The following is a 17,100-nucleotide window of genomic DNA, read 5'->3' as shown; positions in this document are numbered from 1 at the left end:
TTTCAGGTTTTCATTGGGTTTTGGGTAGTCTTTTACCTCCAAACTTGTCACTGAGAGCTGACCTTGACCTTTGCTGAAGAAAATCTTTGTTTTACTGCAAAGGCCACCTGGAGGAGGGCAAGACCCAAATGTGCAGCCCCTCCCCCCAGCATCAGACCCCAGCCCCGCCCTCTGCCTCCATACAAAGGAGCCAGCAGAGACTCAAGTTGTGTTTATTCTTTATTGGGCATTTGTCAGGGAGCAGCCATGTAAGCCAGGCTGTGCTCAGCTCCCATTGGCTCCGACCATGAGCTGGAGGGGGTCACCCACATGCTCAGCGTGTGTCAGGCAGCCCAGAGCAGCATTCTGGGTGTTGGATATGCCACAGGGCCCATTCCCAAGCAATGTTGGAGCAGATGCTGCCAAACACTGATGAGTGCCCTTTGACTCCTGTAGGACAGTCCTGTGCTGAATTTTCTTGCTGGCTGGTCTGTGCTTTTAACATCTGTCCATCAGGAAGGGGCTTTCACCACAAAGACAAGTCCCCAGAGTCCCTGGTATAAGTCAGTGTTTGGTGGTCATCAGTTTTATGACAATGCCAACCGCAAGTACAGCGATGGCTGCGATCACGGCCAGCCCACGCTGGATGATCAGCCCCTTGGTGATCACGGGGGTGCGCCGAGAGGAGGTGGTGGAAGTGGCTTCCTGGAGCTCCAGCTGGTACGTGGATCCCTCTGTCCTGGTGATGCACGTGAGCACGACGTCGCTCTGCACGTCCATGCCTGCTGCAAGAAGAATGGGACAGCATCACTGGGGGCTTTGAGAGGGGTTTCTTGGAAGGGTTTTGTCAGAGGGATGAGAGCAGGTTAGGAGCAGCACAGAGTGTGGAGATCTGCAGCTCTCAGCAGAGCTTTTGTAGGACCTGGTGTCTGCAAGGTGAGACCTCCCCAGGGTACCCTCCACCAGCTTCCCACACACCCCAGAGCCCACATTTGTAATTACTGTTCTCTCAGAAACAGAGAGCATCACCAGCACTACAGTGCACTACCCTTTTGTGGGTTCGTACCTGGCTTATGTGAATCCTTGGGGACCCTTCCTGGACCCAAACCCTCCACTGCACACAGTGCCCACCTCCTCCTCCCTCCCACCATGCCCAGCTCCTGGCCATACCAACAGTCCCCAACACCACTCTGGCAGGGAGGTAAGTGTGGGGCTGGGGGGCTAATCCCACATCAGAGGGAAGCTCCTTGCAGGAGGGTTCAGGGCCCAGGTTCGGCTCCTCCGGTGGTGGCTGCGTCACTCCTGCACGGCGCTGAGCCTGGGGAGGGACCGTGCTGGGGTTAGCTGGTGGCACATGGTGTAAGAAATCCCCACTGAGCAAAGCCAATGTGCTGCCTCTCCTGGGGCTCAGGTGGGACAGAAGGTGATGCTCAGGGATGAGGTAGCCTAGTTCACACCATCTGCACTGTGCTTCATGACCCCCAGAAAAGGGTGGCACCAGGTGGTGGGACCAGGTGCAGAGGGAAACTTTGAGGCCATTGAGTGTATGTGCTGAATACAGGGATGTAGTCACAGGAGCACTGGGTTTTGCTTGGGGCACTGGAGGACAGTACAGGCCCTCAGACTGAGCCTGTGCTGCTGTCTCATCCCACTGCAACCACAGCCAGGACCTTCCTGCTGGCAGGCCATGGTGCTGGCAGTGCCTGGATTACCTTCTCAGCTGCCTTCTTCCAGTCCATGTGGGAGATGTGGACGAGGAAGCAGGTGCAGAGGATGAAGACACAGACGAGCATGCTGAGCCACAGGCCTGCAGAGGGCACGCCTGTGTCAGCCAGGGTGAACCCAACTGAGGCAGCATCTCAGGACAGCAGGTCAAGAACAGGGATGTCCCCGAGGTCAGCAGGGACACAGCGATGGGTGGTCATGGGTGCCTGCTGTAGGGCTGACTGGCACACCTGGCAGCAGTTGCTTTTTCCCAGTACAAATAAAAGCTCTCAGCAGTTGCAGGGGCCAAGCCAGCAAACCCCAGTGTGCCCTGTCCCCAGGAAGATCCGAGGGAGGGCAGGGCCAGGCATGAGGATCACAGTGAGCCATTGGGGGAGCTGTATCTGCCCCTGAGGGATTTGGGGGCGTGCAGAGCTGCATGCCCGGGGCTCAGTACCTATGACACCGATCTTGACCACGAAGAGCAGCACAGCTGCCAGGGGCATGCCCACACCGTAGTAGCACACGGCATTGAGGATGGCTCCAAATTTCTGCTTCCCGATGCCTCTGAGAACCCCACCACAGGCGCCCTGCCAGGACAGGGAGAGGGGCTGGGGCAGGGAGTGCCAACTCAGCTGAATTCAGGGCTCTGCTGCTGCCTGGAGATGAAGCAGCTCCCCATCTCTGCCCAGTCCTGTGCGTCACCATCTTTTTGTGCGCTTGTTTTCTGAGGGATGACCCCAGCTCTACAGGGCCCTGGTGTGGGTACCAGTGCTCACCTGCAGCCTGAAGGACCCCTGACTGATCTGCAATGCTACTGCTCAGCTACTGCTACTGAGGTCCCCTATGGAAAACAGCAGCATTCCCTGGGACTTACAGTCATGGCTTCAAACAGGTGGAAGACAACATAGACAGGCATAACCCACGCCACCAAGTCAACAATCTCCCTGGGGAGAGAGAAATGACAATGATCACTTTTGGGAACTGGCCTCTGAGCACGGCCATGAGTTGGGAACACTCACTTGTCATCAGTGAAGATGTATCCCAGCACATTCTTTGTGGAGGCTAAAATGATTCCCACAGCTATGCAGAACACCCCTGAAAACAGAGCAAAGTGCTGAGCCCAGCCTGGCCACGATGGAGAGGTGCTGAAGGGAGAGAGTGCAGGAGAAGAGGCAGGCAGAGGACTTCAAATGCTCCTTGCTCCTGCTCTGCCTGGAAGGAGCCCAGGCAGAGGCCTTCAGGATGTTGTGGACTGACCTGTGCAGAGCAGGCTGGTGGTGGAGGATCTCTTGGCCGTCTCGAAGTCTCCAGCACCCAGTGCGTTCCCCACCTGCACACTGGCAGCTGTGCCGAGCCCCAGGGGGATCTGCAACCACAGGGCTGAGACTGGTAAATGTGTCTGGATAACTGGGCTGTCACAGTGACAGTGGAATAATGACCCAGGAGAGAGGGGGATGGAGTTCAGGATTTGATTTTAAGCATCTCTGAAGGAGGGATAGGCAAGGCAGAGAGAGGATTAAGTGCAGAGAGGGAAGATGGAGGTTTGCTGAGCTGATTTTTGCTGGGTGCCTGTCTCAGGATGGTCCCCAGGGAGCCCTGATCTGTAATAATAACCCCAGACCTTACCATGAAAGCAACAACAGACACCTCATAGATGATGGACTGAGCAGAGAGCTCGACAACACTCAGCAGGCCTGGGGGAGAGAAGGGGGGTCAGTGCTGGCTGTGGGTGCCCAGGGAGAGCTGCTCTGAGCCCCTGCCTGGCCACGTCCTGGCAGCTCCCTTCTCCCCTGACCTATCAAGAAGCTCCCGATCTCGTAGGTCCACCACTCAATGCACATCATGAGCATGCTGGGGATAGCCAGGGAGGTGAAGCTGTTCCACTCCAGCAGGCACTCACTGGACCAGCCTGCAGAGAGGAGAAACATCACCTGATGGATGACCAGACTGGACATGTGTTACATTCCTGCTTGAGCCACCAGGGCAATGCTCCTCAGCCCCACAGGACCTCCAGCAGCACAGTGTGCACCTACACACTCTCTGATGCTGTGCTGTGGGCACAGAGCATGCAACCCTCAGCCCATCCCTCCCGAAGCAGAGTGTCTAAGGACAACCTCATGCTTACGTCTGTGCTCCTCCGGCTTTGGGGCTGAACCCTGAGAAGCCTCAGCAGAAAGTTTCCTTTCTCAGGAATTAATGTTTAGTGCCCAGCACAGAGCTGTGCCAGTGCTCACGCATGACGTGCTGCCACCGAAGCAGCTCTGGGGTACCTGGGGTTAATATTTCACCATCAGGATGAACAGAGTTTGTCTTCTCTCAAGAACCCTTGATAGAAGTGGTGGAAGGTTTATGGACACTTGGGAAAAGCGGGAACTGGAGTGGGGGAGTTGCCCTTACCTCCCCAGGTCTTCACGTGGAGTTTCTTGCCTATGATGTACAGGAACAAGAAAATGGCTTGTGAATACTGAGCAATGGTGTTGGCCCAGGCAGAGCCCCTGCAGAGGAAGTGAAAAAGGTTATCTCCATCCTGCTTATGCCTCCCTGGCCTCAGGGTGATGGAACATGATGTCCTGCCATGCCCCTCTGAGCACTAGATGCTCAGTGTTCCCTTGCCATTGCCAGGAGCCATGTTTTGGCCTCTGTGGGACACAGGTGCTACTCACCTGATGCCAAAGTGGAACACATAGAGGAAGATGCAGTTTGCAACCACGTTGATGACATTGCCAATCACCCCACTCAGCACCAGTGGCCACATGATCATCTGCAAAGAAGAGGAGATGGGGCTATTGGTGTCTTCACAAAGGCCTCAGGAGGGAGGTGTGAAGGTCCCCCCCAGCCCTGCACTCAGCATCTGTCCCAGGCAGAAAATAAACTTCCAGTGATGTTGCCTGGTTGGAAAATGAATGTGTTTGATGTAAATCCCTGATGTGGGGAAGTATGAAGGAAGGTGAATGGATACACCTGGTTGTGGGATGGGGTGATATACAGGGTCAGAGCTGGTTTGGGGCACTTGGGCAGTGGTGGGGACAAATGCTGCCTCGTCACTGGGAATGGTGAGCATGGAAACCCCTGGGTTCATAGTGGAAGGGAGCACTGATTCAGGGCTGACACTTTATGGGTGTGAGGACTTCAGGACCTACCTGGTTCTGCAGGTATCTCGTCTCCAGGTTATAGAGAAAAACCGCCTGCAAAGGAAATTGGTGGATGAGATGAGCCAGTGCTGAGCAGGAGGAGTGGGATGGCATCCAGGATGGTATTCAGGATGCCCCCAAGAACTCACCGGGAGAGCAGGGACAAACGCCATCACGTAGTGCTGAGTTAACCTGGGGGCACACAGAGACAGGGTTAGGGAGGGCCATGGCCATAGCCACCCTCCTCTCAGCCACACCATGCCGAAGAGAGACAACAGGCCATGGAACCACCTGACCTAGAGACCTCTGGGTCCTGCTGGATCAGGAGCATTAACTGCTCAATGTTGATGAGGATAGCACAGCAAGGGAAGCAGCAGAGGAGGATGATGATGGTGGCACGCTGCAGGATCACCCCCACACGCAGCAGGTTCTTGCTGCCATAGGTCTGCAAGATGAGAGGGCAGTGGTGAAGTCAGCAGGTGCTGGGGGACAGGCACCCCACAGAGCATGGAGTAGCCCTGACCACCATGAAGACCACCCAGGAAGGATTTGGAGCATAGAACTCCCTGTTATGGGATTGCTACCTGGGGACAAGTTTTCCCAGCTCACAGGAGCAGCCAGAGCTCCGTGGGGCATCATCAGCTGATGCTGGAAACCCCCGTGTCTCCAGGACAAGTGCCAGCATGTCTTACCCACCTGTGATATCAAGGTGTCACATGCCGAAGTCAGACCATAACCTACAGAGATGGCAGTAACATTTATAACCTGAGAATGAGAGTTAGGAAAATAAAGGGTGAAGGTGAGCATTTAAAACTTTCAGGAAGGGAGAGGGACTAAAAGGGAGAGTCTGAGATCTCCTGTCCTTTCCTGCTGCCGTTCCTGTACTCCCATATCCCATCCCAGTGTCAGTGAGGGTGAAGCTTGTGCCCAGCCCCAGGAATGCTTACAGCAATGGCCAGTGTGACAGAGGCCAGCTCAACCTTGCCCAGGTGGCCACAGAATATGGAGCTAACAAGATGTATCAGGAAGATCAGCAGCTGGATCAGGATCTAAGCACAGAGAAGAGGCAAAGGTTAGCGACAGAGGTGAGCAGGGGTGATTGTGCTGGGGGGAGTTTCTCCTCCTAGTTCCTTACCAGTGGCCCTGCCAGCACCAGCAGCTTCTTCACGTCCTCCCAGAAGTTGTCCGGGACCAGGCGTCGAATCCAGTGGCGTTTCTTCTCGGGGCTCCCAGGTGTGAGATTGTCCTGGCCAGTGGCCATTGCCTCACTGAAGCCATTCTCCTCAGGGAAGTTCTCTGGCTTTGTGCTGCCATTCTCCTCAGGGAGGTTCTCCAGCTTTGTGCTGCCATTCTCCTCAGGGAAGTTCTCTGGCTTCATGCTGCAGCTCTGCTAGGGGAGTGGAACAACCCCTTCCTCTGTGCTCTGTTAAACCACGGTGGGGTGAGCAATGTGTAACCACGGTGGGGTGAACTTCAGCCGGGGCTGGATGGTCCAACCCAGTGTTCCCTGCTGCTCATGGGAAGTGTGGGCAGTGGGTCAGGGCAGGGCACAGAGTTGGGGAGCCCAGGAAGGCAAAAACTGCCTGCCCTGGGCCAGTATGGGGGCTGAGCCATCCCAAATCTGTCCTGCAAGCCCTCATACCTCTCTCCTACTTCACCACAGCTCCACTGGCCAGTGGGCTGGAGGGTCGTCTTCCTCTTCCAGCAGCGATGGAGGATTCTCGGATCTGTTTGCGGTCTCTGGTGAGCTGCTGCCTGTCTCGGCCCCTCTCATTGCAGTGGCCAAGACAAGACGGCCCCCTTGGCTCCAGCTGTCGGCCTGGCACAGCCCCACCGTGTCGGGTTTCACTGGCACAGCTCCCCCAGGCCAAATATAGTGTCCTTGGCCCACGGGTGGGAGACAGGCAGAGGGAGCTGCTGCTGCAGCTCAGACCTGCTCCTGCATGGAGGTGAACTGGGCCAGCTCATGGGGCACAGCAAGACTCCCATCCTAAACCTACTGGGATTCTGAGCAGGGCAGAGTCTGCCACATCTTCCCAGAGCTGGGCAGAGGCCATGGGTGTTGGGGTTGATGGCAGTTTCAAGCTTTATATCACATCTTTTCATTCTCAACCCCCAGGTCACCAGCACCCCAAACCAGGAGAGTTGTGGGGTGACAGGGAGGTGCTACTCATCTGCTTTACATGGGATTTACCTCCAAGAGCCCAGCACGAGCCCCTTGGCAGTCACTCAGCTGCAGGTAAGAGCCTGGGACAGGGAGAGGGCTGGAAGGACCCAGTGCTGAGGGCAGGCACTGATGGGGTGTTTGCATTATGACATAAGGCAGTTCTTTGATGGTTCAGGAGGGTGGTGTAACATACCCACCCCTCTTCCGTGGCACTCAACAACAGTGCAGAAAGCAACAGAGGAGCACAAATTCTGCCTTTGGACCTGAGGGGAGCAGAGTGATAACACTATATGGAGCCAATCCCAAATCTCAGGGCTAGAAGCCTGAGGCTCTGCCCTCTGCAAGCCTGACCTGTGTCTTTCCTCTTAACAGCACAGCCATGCCAGTGACCAGGGTCATACACACACCACATTAAACAGCCTAACATTTACTCAGAAAACTTTATTGTATCAAAAACCCACCTTACAAAAGTGCCAAGAAGAGTTGCTTTAGGCCCTGTGCCTGCCCCACCACAGGGTTAGCAGGGCCAGGGGCCAGCACCCAACAGCAGTCAGACACCTCCCAGCAAAATCCACCTTGCTCTGCGCTGCCACAGCAGCTGTGAGTGGGCTCTGCCACAGCAAGATGCTGGCACAGGCTGGTGTGTGAGGAAATGTGCTGTGGGCAGCAGAAGCCTCTGCCATTAGCAAATGGTATGGACAAATGCCCCCAGGGAGCAGGGCAGCAGCAAAAGAACTCTGTTCCATCCAGGGTCAGCCCCAGGATATGCTCCCACCTATCACAAGTGACATCCTGGTGCAATGCAGGAGAGGAACCAGCTCTCAAACACTTTTTTCCTGGGTGCCACTTCCTCACCCCCTTTAAGAACTGAGTGTGGGATAAAACATTGTGAGTTTACCAGAAACTGAGCAAAGAGGCTTTTCTAAAAAAAATCGAGGGGGAATTCCTTCCCCGCTCCACCCTCCTGGGCCATCACCACGTGCCCTCCTGCTCTGTGTGCAGCTCCCCAGTGCCACTGGCTCTAGCCATTGCCAGTCAGGAGCCGGAGCAGGATGCCCACCAGCAGGACAGCAACAGCAGCAGCAGCAGCCAGCACACGGCGGATGATCATGGCCCTCCACGCCACAGCAGGAGGAGCAGGAACAACAACAGGCTCCTCTGGTGAGATGAGCTCGTGGTCAAGTTGCCTCTCACCCACCACGATGCCTTCAGGCAGGGCCACAGTGTCCACAGTGGCAACAGAGGTGTAATCTGTGTGACAGAGAGGCCAGTGCTGCAGGGAAACCAAGCTGACAAGTCAGGGGCTTCCAGCCTGATGCTACACAAGAGCCAGTGATAGTGCTGGGGGTCCTTTCTCAAGGTTTGGGATACTGGGACATGCCACAGCAAATTAGCAGCTGTTCCCAAGTGAGGCAGACATAGGTTGGCAGCCCAGGCTTTTCCCTGGAGCAGTCAGAACAGTGACATAGTGTCTTGTAACCCATTACTATGTGCAGGAGAAGGGCCACCAGCCTGGGACCAGCACCAGGGACTGTGCTCTTTCCAGCCATCTGAACCTGTCCATCCAGACATGGTTGCCACGACTGGGAAGGAAAGGAAGGGGTTGAGGGGAAAACTTGGGCTCCCACCCTGGTGTCAAGCCTGGTTACATACCCACAGCAGATGTTTTGTTAGCAGTTGTGCCATTGGAATTCACATCTTCCAGTTGTACTTTCGTTCCAGCTCGGACTTGAGCCTAAAAACACAGGGAAGAGTTGCTTTTCTCAGGGCCAGGGTGTCCTGTCCAGCCTAGAAAATCCTCCACTCTCCCAAGACAAGCATGCTCAGGAACAAATTGCTGCTCTCTGCTACAGGGGAGGGACAGATCCCAGTTTACTCTGGCCTCCTCCCAGAGGCCTTCTGCATTATACTGGGACAGGAACTCACCCAGCACAAGTCTTACCTCCTCTGCAGCTTTCTTCCAATCCATGCGGATGACAAAAGCCAAGAAGGAAAGGGCTTGCACAGAGATGCAAACAATCATCCCAACCCACAGACCTGCAGCAATGGGAAGATACTTCAGGGAGGGCTTGAGGAAAACTTGCCTTTGTCGGCTACTGTCAAAATGCCCAGGGACTTCAGTGAGGTTGGAGCACTGCCCCATGTCCAACCCAGTCTTCAAGGGAGAGGAAACAGCTCCTAGAGCAACTGGGAGCAAGCCTGGATTTACTGGGACATCTTAGCCCCCATTTGATGGGAGATACTCAGTGCCTGCCCCAAACACATCAGTGTGCAACCTAAACCCACCGGTCCAAAGGAAGATCTGGGCACAAGTTCCAGGGCTGAGCCTTTGCTCAAGGCAGCCCATGCAAAGCCAGACAGAGGACACACATACCCAACACCCCCATCTTGGCAGCAAACATGAGGGAGATGCCGATGGGCAGGCCGATGGTGTAGTATCCAATGGCGTTGGCAATGGCACCCAACTTCTGCTTGCCCGTGCCCCGCAGCACACCCCCACAGGTCGCCTAAGGAGAGAGGGCAGAGGGATCCCTGTCAAGGCACCACCATGGGAGATCTGGGGCCTGGCACAGCCCTAGGAACAGGGGAACCTACAGCACTGTCCTGCAAAGCCACATTCTGGAGCACGTGGTGTGGAGCTCCTGTTGCTCCAGCTACCAATGCCAACAGGCAGCACTAGCAGATCCCACAGAGCTTCCCACACTGCCCACATTCCCTCTCCCCAGCACGTGACTGGAGGAAACAGGCCAAAATTACTATCTAACGAGTTTATGAGCACTGCCAGGATGCTGGGAGCACACAATATCTCTGAACACCCAGCTGCTCACTTGTGTTGCTTTGATAAGCCAGTAAAAAGCTGGAGCCCTGCTGGGGAAAAGAGGAGGAAAAACTGGGTTGTTTACAGCAATGCCAAGGGACAACTACAAGCACAGGGGACACCAAGATACTACAGGTATCACAAACAGTTGCTTTGACAGCTTATCAATTGGCTTCTCTGCATTCACTTTAACAGGTCAAGAGTGAGCTACAGGCAGCTTTGCACCTTCCACAGCACCCCAACCTGCAGAGAGGAATCACTCCACATGCTGGAATACTCACTGCTGTTGCATCAAACAAGTGGAATGGACCAAAGATGAGCATCACTTTGGACACCACGGTAACAATCTCCCTGTTGGGAAGACGTATATACTGATCAGGGGAAGCAGCACCACCTGGTCCCAAGGGACTCTGGTTCCCACATAGCTCCCTCAGCCAGCTGCAAAGCCTGATCCCAGCCTGCTACCATGGTAGTGTCTCAGTGCCAGAAGCACCTGTGCTGCTCAGTGACACCAGGGAATGGGGAGGAGCTGTTTTCCAGCTGGGGAGTTTATGAACCCTTATCTGTCAGCAACTTCTGGGATATAAATAACGCCCTCCAAGAAGGTAACAATACTCAGAAGAAAGCTGTTAACACACTTGTCATTGGTGAAGATGTATCCCACAACATTCCTTAGGCTTCCCAGTAATGTTGCAACCAGCACAGCAAAAACTCCTGAAAGAAAAAGAAATAGTCAAATTCAAGGGCAGCACATCCTGCTCCTGACCCAGGCACAGACCTCAAGAGCTTCTTGTAGTAGGGATTGGACTTGGCTGACCTCCAAGTGATACTGCAGCAGAGGACAAGTCTGTTTGCCTTATGCTCTCCCCAGATACTCCCTCTACCTTCTGGAGGTGGAGGACAGAAGGCTAAATTGCATTTTTAACTACTACAGCCTTTGTGCCAGGCTTGTAACAGAAAAGAGGAGTCAGGATCTTTTGTCTTGCTTGAATGGTCCAAACAAGCAGGTTTGGGTTCCTGTGGAGGAGTCCCCAGCCCTGTGGGAACTGAACCCTTTGCTGATCATTGCCCTTTATTCCGCTGGGCTCACTGGGCTCACCTGTGCACAGCAGTGCAGTGACGCAGGAGGTCTTGGCTTGCACCACATCCCCTGATCCCAAGGCATTGCCCACCCTGACATTTGCAGCCACGCTGAAGCCCAGAGGTACCTGAGCAGGAGACAAGAGGAGGTGAGTGGCAGCACAGCCTGCAGTGACAACACAGCCTGCAGGGATTTTCTTCTTCCCCAGTGGAGAATTTGGGACAAACTGGCGTTGCTGCAGTAAAGGGGTTTTCCATCTGCAGCATACCCTGGATGTGCAGCTGCAGGGCAGGCCTGAGAGGCATTACCTGCCTGGTACTGACCCCTGCTTCCCACCTCAGCTTTGATCCACAGGGCCATTGTTTGGGGACTGCTCCCAGGCTGTTTGAGGTTTCACACACCCAGCCCTTACCATGTAGGCAGCACACAAGAGCTCGTTGATGACAGACTGTGCACCCAGCTCCACCACACTGAGCAGCCCTGGAAAAGATTCATCACCTCCTTCCATTGCTGACAAAGAGGCAGTGACTACAGGGTTCCCACTGAACAGATGGGAATACCTGCAGTGTCCTCCAGACCCAAACCTTAGGGTGAAGAGGCTGCTGCCAGGAGGAGCTCTGGGGACACACTCAAGAAGCAGCCACAGCTGGAAGGTGGTCTGTTGAACCAGAGAAAAAAGAGGATTGGGACTCACCAGACAAGAAGATCCCTATCTCAAAGGTCCACCACTCAATACACAACATGATCATGCCAGGCACTGCCAGCCAGATGAAGGAGCCCCAGTCCAGAAGGCAGTCCCTGCTCCAACCTGTAATGAGGAGGTAAAGCAAAATGAACACATGTTCTCTCTCTCTGATCCAAGGAGGAACCATATGCTCTTCTGGACACTCTCTGAGGCCAATCATCAGGGCATCTCACAGGACATCCCCCTAGCATTGCTGCTGCACCATGCTGCATTCCTGAGACAGGATGTTCAACAAGAATGTATTTGGAGCTGCAGTAAAGGCCTTAAGGACATGGCTACAGCATCTTCCCACCCTGAGGGGATGACAATCCCTTTCTCAGAGGCTGGTGACAATGCCAAGTTCCCAAGGCCAGAGAGTGGTACTCTGAAGGATTAAGGTGTAACAGTACCTCCCCAGGTCTTCACATGGATCTTCTTCCACCACACATAAAGGAAGAGGAGGATGGCCTGGGTGTACTGAGAAACAGTGTTAGCCCAAGCAGAGCCCCTGCAGAAGGAGACAGGCAGGTTACAAGTGACATCCACCCCCGTCTCCTCAGCTACAGCCAGAGAGACCCACTGGCACCCACACAAGCCTTGCTGTAGATACAGGGCAGATCCCTGCAGCCTCATCTTTGCAGGCTGGTTGTCTTGGGGCAGAGGGTGGCAGAACTGGGCCCCCAAGACAGCCCTGCCCTTCCCCCTCCCCAAGCCCTGAGCACCCAGGGAGAGACTGACCACCCCTGCTCACACTTACACCATGCCCAGCTTCAGTGCATAGAGGAAGAAGGCATTCATGACCACATTGAGGATGTTGGCTGCAATCCCAGTCAACACCTGAGGCATAATGATCTCCTGAAAGCCAAGGAGAGACTTTGGAGTTTGCTTCCCCAATGCTACTCAAGCCCCATCCAGTGAACACAAGCGAGACCTTCAGTAATGCCCAAGGAGAGAGCCAAGAATGCAGCTCCTGTTCCAGGTAAGGCTGGGCTGTGTTAGACATGCAGAAGGTGACATGGAGGGCTTAGGATCTGGTACAATCCATAAAACACAGTTGGGAAGAAGCACTGGGGAAATGGAGCCAGCTAAGGGTGGTTCCTCTGTGCTCTCCCAGGGCCAGCTGGGGTGCTGTGCATCCCACATTCCTTAGCCCAGCTCTCTCAAGAAGGGAATGAACTGAGAAGCCCAACTTCATCCATGTTCCTGGGAATACCTTTAATCTATGGCCAGACCCAGCTAGTTATACAATACCTGACTTAGTAAATATCTTGTCAGCAGCTGGTACAGAAACGCCGCCTGCAAGACACAGAATTCAGTCCATCATCAGACTTCAGTTCAATAACCATCAAACACTGACACATCAATCTCCCCACACACATACACCTTCCTGGGGTGCCCCAGCCAGCACCTGCCTGACACCCCATTCCTGTGCTTTGGCTGAAGTGTGGCACCTGCCAGTACTGCACCCAAACCCAAGAGCAACAGAACCTCCCATTCCCACTGGGAAGAGAGATCAGTCTCCAGAAGAGACATCTCCTATGCTACCTCATCACTGTGAGAAAGCCTGGAAAGCTTGGAAGAAAGGATAAACCTAATGTACCCTTATTCCAAAGGGGTACTGCTCCCTGCCTTAGAGAAGTCAGAGCAACCAACCAGAGCCCAGGAGCTGTATGTGAACAACAAGCTCCAGCCTTTATCTGGAGAGATTGACCCTGGAGCCCTTGGTTCCAATGTTCATCACCACTTCTGTGGCCCCAGCAAAAGCCTTTGCACGGGAAGATGAGAGGCCCCAGGTTTGGTGGTCCAGCAGCTGCTGGCCAGTGCACATCTGTTAAGGCACAAGGTCAAGGGGCACACTGTAAAACCCTAAACCTGCCCTGTGAGCCACACAGCAAAGGCTCTCCCTCCTTTCCTTCATGTTACTAAGGGACACAGAACTTCTAACAGCTTCAGCAGAGACTTACAGGAAGTGCTGGAATAAAGATCATCACATAGACCTGAGTTAACCTGGAAAGAGAGTTGTTTCCCCAGTTAATAATACAAGAAAGCAAGAGCCAAGCCAAACAGTGCTGTACTCAAGCTCCAGAGAGGCTTGATTTCAACACTACATAGCAACCCACCCACAGCCAAAAGCCTGATCCAGAAGGGCTGGATCTCACCCCTGACCTGGCAACCTCAGGGTCCTGTCGGATGAGCAGGAGGATTTGCTCAGTGTTGATAAGGAGTGCCCAGCAAGGGAAGCAGCACAGCAGCAGGATGAGGATGCCCCGCTGCAGGATGGTGCCCACCTGCTTCAGGTTCTTGCTGCCATAAGTCTGAGTGACGAGAGAGGATCAAGGTGGGGGTGAGAGAGAGTCAAAAGGTCTGGGCAAACTCTTAAGGCAACAATAGGTCGATTCAATGCCTTTCCCACACCCTGCAGCAGCAAATGCTACCCCAAAGGGACCCAGAGCTCCCTGGGGGAGCTGCAAGGAGGGTGCAGACTCCAGCCAGGGTGTCTGTAGCCCTGTTCCATCTGGGAAGTGTCCCTCTCTGCCCTTTGTGCCCAGATCACACTTCAAAGGAGGCAAGACAGCGCCAGGCAAACCCCATCAGGCACTGGAAAGCTGGAGCTGCTACTGACCTGGGTCATCAGCGTGTCACATGCTGAGGCTAAACCAGAACCGATGGAGAGGCCCGTCACGTTGATAACCTGAAGAAGAGACAGGGAACCTGGCCCAGAGCACTGTGGCCCTCCCAGCTGGGTGGGTAGACTTCTGCTACAAGTTTTTGGGAAGTTTCCAGCCCTTCTCTATTTCTCAGAATAACAAATCTTGTTAACTAAATAGCCTCTTCTTCCCTCTGGTGGGGGAAAGGATCCTCTTGGAAGAGGTGAGAATCTAAAGCACTGCAAACAGTGCTGCTCCCAGCCACATGCTCAGGTCTGGTGGGTTCAGAGAGCTGGTCAGAGGCTCCAGCTTCCTGCTCAGGTGCTGGCCTTGCACTGCCACAGGCGCTGCCTGCTCAGCTCCCTTCTAGTGCCTGTGCTCAGGGTAAAAGAAAGAACAGTTTGGTGGATCAAACATCAGGCTGTACTGATGCACAGTCTCCCCATATACATGTTCCTACAGGTTTGGGGTTTTTTTGGTAATACATAATTTGTGTGTTTTAAATCCAGGGGGAATTGGAGTAATACATACAGACACAGCCAGCGTCACGGCATCCAGCTCAGCTTTCCCCAGGTGGCCACAGAAGATGGAGCTGACCACGCTGATGAGGAACCACAGCAGGTTGGCAAAGAACTAGGATGAGAGGAGAAGGATATGGTGAGATGAGGACCCATTAGAGCTGGTGGAACATCACCCCTCCACAAGGAGTAGGGCTAGGAACAGTCAGGTTTCCTGGTGTTTCTGTCTATGCCTCGAGGCCAAAGCTCTGCTGTCCTGGGACCCTGCCCCTGCTTGCCAACACTGCTGGGGCAGAGGAGGCAGCTGCAGGACTCACCCAGGCTCTCAGTGGCTTTGTCTTGCAAGGCAAACACCTACCTGCCCTGTGGTATTTTGGTGTTACACAGTCAATCTGCCAGATGACCTCATTTACATGAGGCTTAATTGCTTCACTAGAAATCCTCTTTCCCAGGATCAAGGTTGCATGGAGAGGAAAAATAAAACATCTCTATGCTTTTTCACATTTGCATGCATCTCTGAAACACCATCCTCCAAAACCACAACACCTTCTCCTGGAGAGATACCAAGGCCAGTCTGTGTGTTCCTCTCCAGGGCCTACAGCAAAGTGTCATGATGCTGCAGCACAGATTGCATTTCAAACCTCATTTTCCCTTGGCAAAAGGACATCCTCCCTACAGGCAACCAGGGGCAGAGTCATGGCACAGCACAGCTCAAACCAGGTGGTAGGAGTTAGACATTTACACCCACTGAGGGGTGGGTACAGCTGGAAACCATGCCCAGGGTCTGCTCATGTTCCTTTCCACCTCATAGCTGGCAAGCCAAGAGCCAACTGCTGGAGAACCATCTCGGTGTGGTCAGAGGAAGAGCAGAACAAACCCTTCTCCTGTACAGATTTCCCACTGCTGCCTGCAGCTGCAGTCCTGCTGCCAGGCCTGGGCATGTTGGACCTGCTGCTGTGAGTAACCCCCACAGGAGGGGTCTGGTTTGTACCTCCATGATCACCCCAGCACAGGGTTTGACGTGAAATGATCGTTAACTAATGGCAGCTGTAGGTTTAGGTTTGAGGTTGTGCACGTGGAGGAACAGGCTGTGCTGCAGGTGGGATGCTTGAGGGGAGTGAGGGGGCTCGATGCATTCAGCTACAGAAACTGAAACTAATCTACATTTCCTCTGCTGGCAGTGCGTTGATGTCAGGGAGGGTGTCTCTGACAAGTTGAACGGTTGGCAGTGATTTACTAAATAAAGCAGAAGATTAAAAGCACAAAACTTCATGCACAATTGATTCAGACCGGGGCTGTGGTGCATGTTTCGCTTTGCAGAAGCCTCTCCAAAACGTGTTCAGCACAGTCCGTGCCGACTACCAAGGGGTGCATTTCCTTCCGGACAAGCGACAAGTTCCAGTCCGGGGAGGATTTCAGGACAGCAAGCCCTAAGGTACCTTTGCACCCAGAGCCGCCTGCAAAGGGTGGCCAAGGGTCTGGCACTAAGCAAAGCCACTCGCTTGTCCCCCAGGGGGTAACGTGGCACCCACCCCCGAGCCCACCGCGCCTCCTCCCCAGCCGTATTGCAGGGCACCGGGGACCACGCTGGGCAGCAGCGGGAGCCCCTGGGGCGAAAAATAAGCATCGGGGAGCCCAACCAGGCATGAGGGGTGGCGGGTTAACCCTGGCTGTGCCTGCAGCAGCTGCGGAGGCACCGGGCTGGCCCCGGCACAGGCGGGAGGAACATCCCCGGTGGCGGAGCCGGGGCCGGGGGCTGAACGCAGCCGAAGCACGGCCGGGCAGCGCCCCGGGGCCAGCCGAGCCCGACATCTGTCTGCTCCGCATCCCAGTGACCGCCGCCCAGCTCCAAGAGGCCGCGTCCCACCGCAACCCCCGGCCCGGCGAGGCCGGCCCGCTTCCCTGGCGGGAGGGCAGCGTATCCCCCGCGTGTCCCCCCTGTCCCTTCCCGTCCCCGCTCTCACCACGGGCCCCGCCAGCCGGGCCAGCTCGCAGCACTCCCGCCGGGTGCCCGCGGGCAGGAGGCTCCGGGCGCCCCGCAGGCACCGCACCACAGCCCCCGCCGCCATGGACCGACCGCCGGGACCGCCCCCCCCCACCGCCCGCCTTATGGGCACGGCCCGGGCCGCATCCCGCCCCCCGGCTCGCGGGGCTGTGGGCGGTGCGGAGCGGCACGGCGGGGGGTGGCACGGCACGGATGGCACGGCACGGCAGGGTCGTGCCCACGCTCCGGCTCAGCCCTGGGATGCTCCCCCGACCGGGAGGGGGAACCCACCGGCGCGCTCTGCCCACGTGTGCGGAGATGGGGACTCGCCGCGCACACGTGT

At 55.2% G+C, this 17,100-nt stretch overlaps 2 protein-coding genes across 4 annotated transcripts; both read right to left on the bottom strand.

The window, feature by feature from the left end:
- Nucleotides 1-206: 206 nt before the first annotated feature.
- LOC139681625 (multidrug and toxin extrusion protein 1-like) lies at nucleotides 207-6,549 on the bottom strand. Of its 3 annotated transcripts, none has more exons than XM_071575131.1 (18): nucleotides 6,460-6,549; nucleotides 5,953-6,240; nucleotides 5,765-5,866; nucleotides 5,514-5,582; nucleotides 5,114-5,262; nucleotides 4,967-5,009; nucleotides 4,827-4,871; nucleotides 4,350-4,447; nucleotides 4,084-4,181; nucleotides 3,482-3,595; nucleotides 3,313-3,380; nucleotides 2,944-3,052; nucleotides 2,706-2,781; nucleotides 2,561-2,630; nucleotides 2,141-2,273; nucleotides 1,692-1,786; nucleotides 1,150-1,297; nucleotides 207-764 (listed from the first exon to the last, which is right to left on the bottom strand). In XM_071575131.1, the coding sequence occupies exons 2-18, from the start codon at nucleotides 6,193-6,195 to the stop codon at nucleotides 544-546; spliced, it is 1,881 nt and encodes a 626-aa protein (XP_071431232.1). In that variant the 5' UTR covers nucleotides 6,196-6,240; nucleotides 6,460-6,549; the 3' UTR covers nucleotides 207-543. The 3 variants fall into 3 exon arrangements, with proteins under 3 accessions (XP_071431232.1, XP_071431234.1, XP_071431233.1); XM_071575133.1 differs by having other exon boundaries at nucleotides 207-761; XM_071575132.1 differs by lacking the exon at nucleotides 6,460-6,549 and having other exon boundaries at nucleotides 5,953-6,274.
- Nucleotides 6,550-7,405: 856 nt separating this feature from the next.
- LOC139681591 (multidrug and toxin extrusion protein 2-like) lies at nucleotides 7,406-16,861 on the bottom strand. Its single transcript, XM_071575066.1, has 17 exons — nucleotides 16,738-16,861; nucleotides 14,787-14,888; nucleotides 14,231-14,299; nucleotides 13,774-13,922; nucleotides 13,572-13,614; nucleotides 12,859-12,903; nucleotides 12,365-12,462; nucleotides 12,018-12,115; nucleotides 11,578-11,691; nucleotides 11,296-11,363; nucleotides 10,902-11,010; nucleotides 10,441-10,516; nucleotides 10,084-10,153; nucleotides 9,359-9,491; nucleotides 8,927-9,021; nucleotides 8,638-8,719; nucleotides 7,406-8,235 (listed from the first exon to the last, which is right to left on the bottom strand). The coding sequence occupies exons 1-17, from the start codon at nucleotides 16,840-16,842 to the stop codon at nucleotides 8,006-8,008; spliced, it is 1,686 nt and encodes a 561-aa protein (XP_071431167.1). The 5' UTR covers nucleotides 16,843-16,861; the 3' UTR covers nucleotides 7,406-8,005.
- Between the last annotated feature and the right edge of the window lie 239 nt (nucleotides 16,862-17,100).

This window comes from Pithys albifrons, chromosome 21 (assembly GCF_047495875.1).
Source record: "Pithys albifrons albifrons isolate INPA30051 chromosome 21, PitAlb_v1, whole genome shotgun sequence".
In the NCBI taxonomy this organism is placed as follows: Eukaryota; Metazoa; Chordata; class Aves; order Passeriformes; family Thamnophilidae; genus Pithys; species Pithys albifrons.
Note: the sequence above shows the minus strand (reverse complement) of the source record. Positions and strands in the feature narration are given on the sequence as shown.

What these genes read in the sequence shown, in the direction of transcription:
- LOC139681625 (XM_071575131.1), bottom strand. Translation starts at nt 6,195, where the DNA reads ATGAAGCCAGAGAACTTCCCTGAGGAGAATGGCAGCACAAAGCTGGAG. An exon ending in CGAGATACCTGCAGAACCAG is followed by an intron (nt 4,448 to 4,826) that starts GTAGGTCCTGAA and finishes TCTTCTTTGCAG; the next exon opens with ATGATCATGTGGCCACTGGT. An exon ending in GATCGGGAGCTTCTTGATAG is followed by an intron (nt 3,381 to 3,481) that starts GTCAGGGGAGAA and finishes TCTCTCCCCCAG; the next exon opens with GCCTGCTGAGTGTTGTCGAG.
- LOC139681591 (XM_071575066.1), bottom strand. Translation starts at nt 16,842, where the DNA reads ATGGCGGCGGGGGCTGTGGTGCGGTGCCTGCGGGGCGCCCGGAGCCTC. An exon ending in ACTTGTTTGATGCAACAGCA is followed by an intron (nt 9,492 to 10,083) that starts GTGAGTATTCCA and finishes CTCTCTCCTTAG; the next exon opens with GCGACCTGTGGGGGTGTGCT. An exon ending in TGCCAAGATGGGGGTGTTGG is followed by an intron (nt 9,022 to 9,358) that starts GTATGTGTGTCC and finishes CCATTGCTGCAG; the next exon opens with GTCTGTGGGTTGGGATGATT.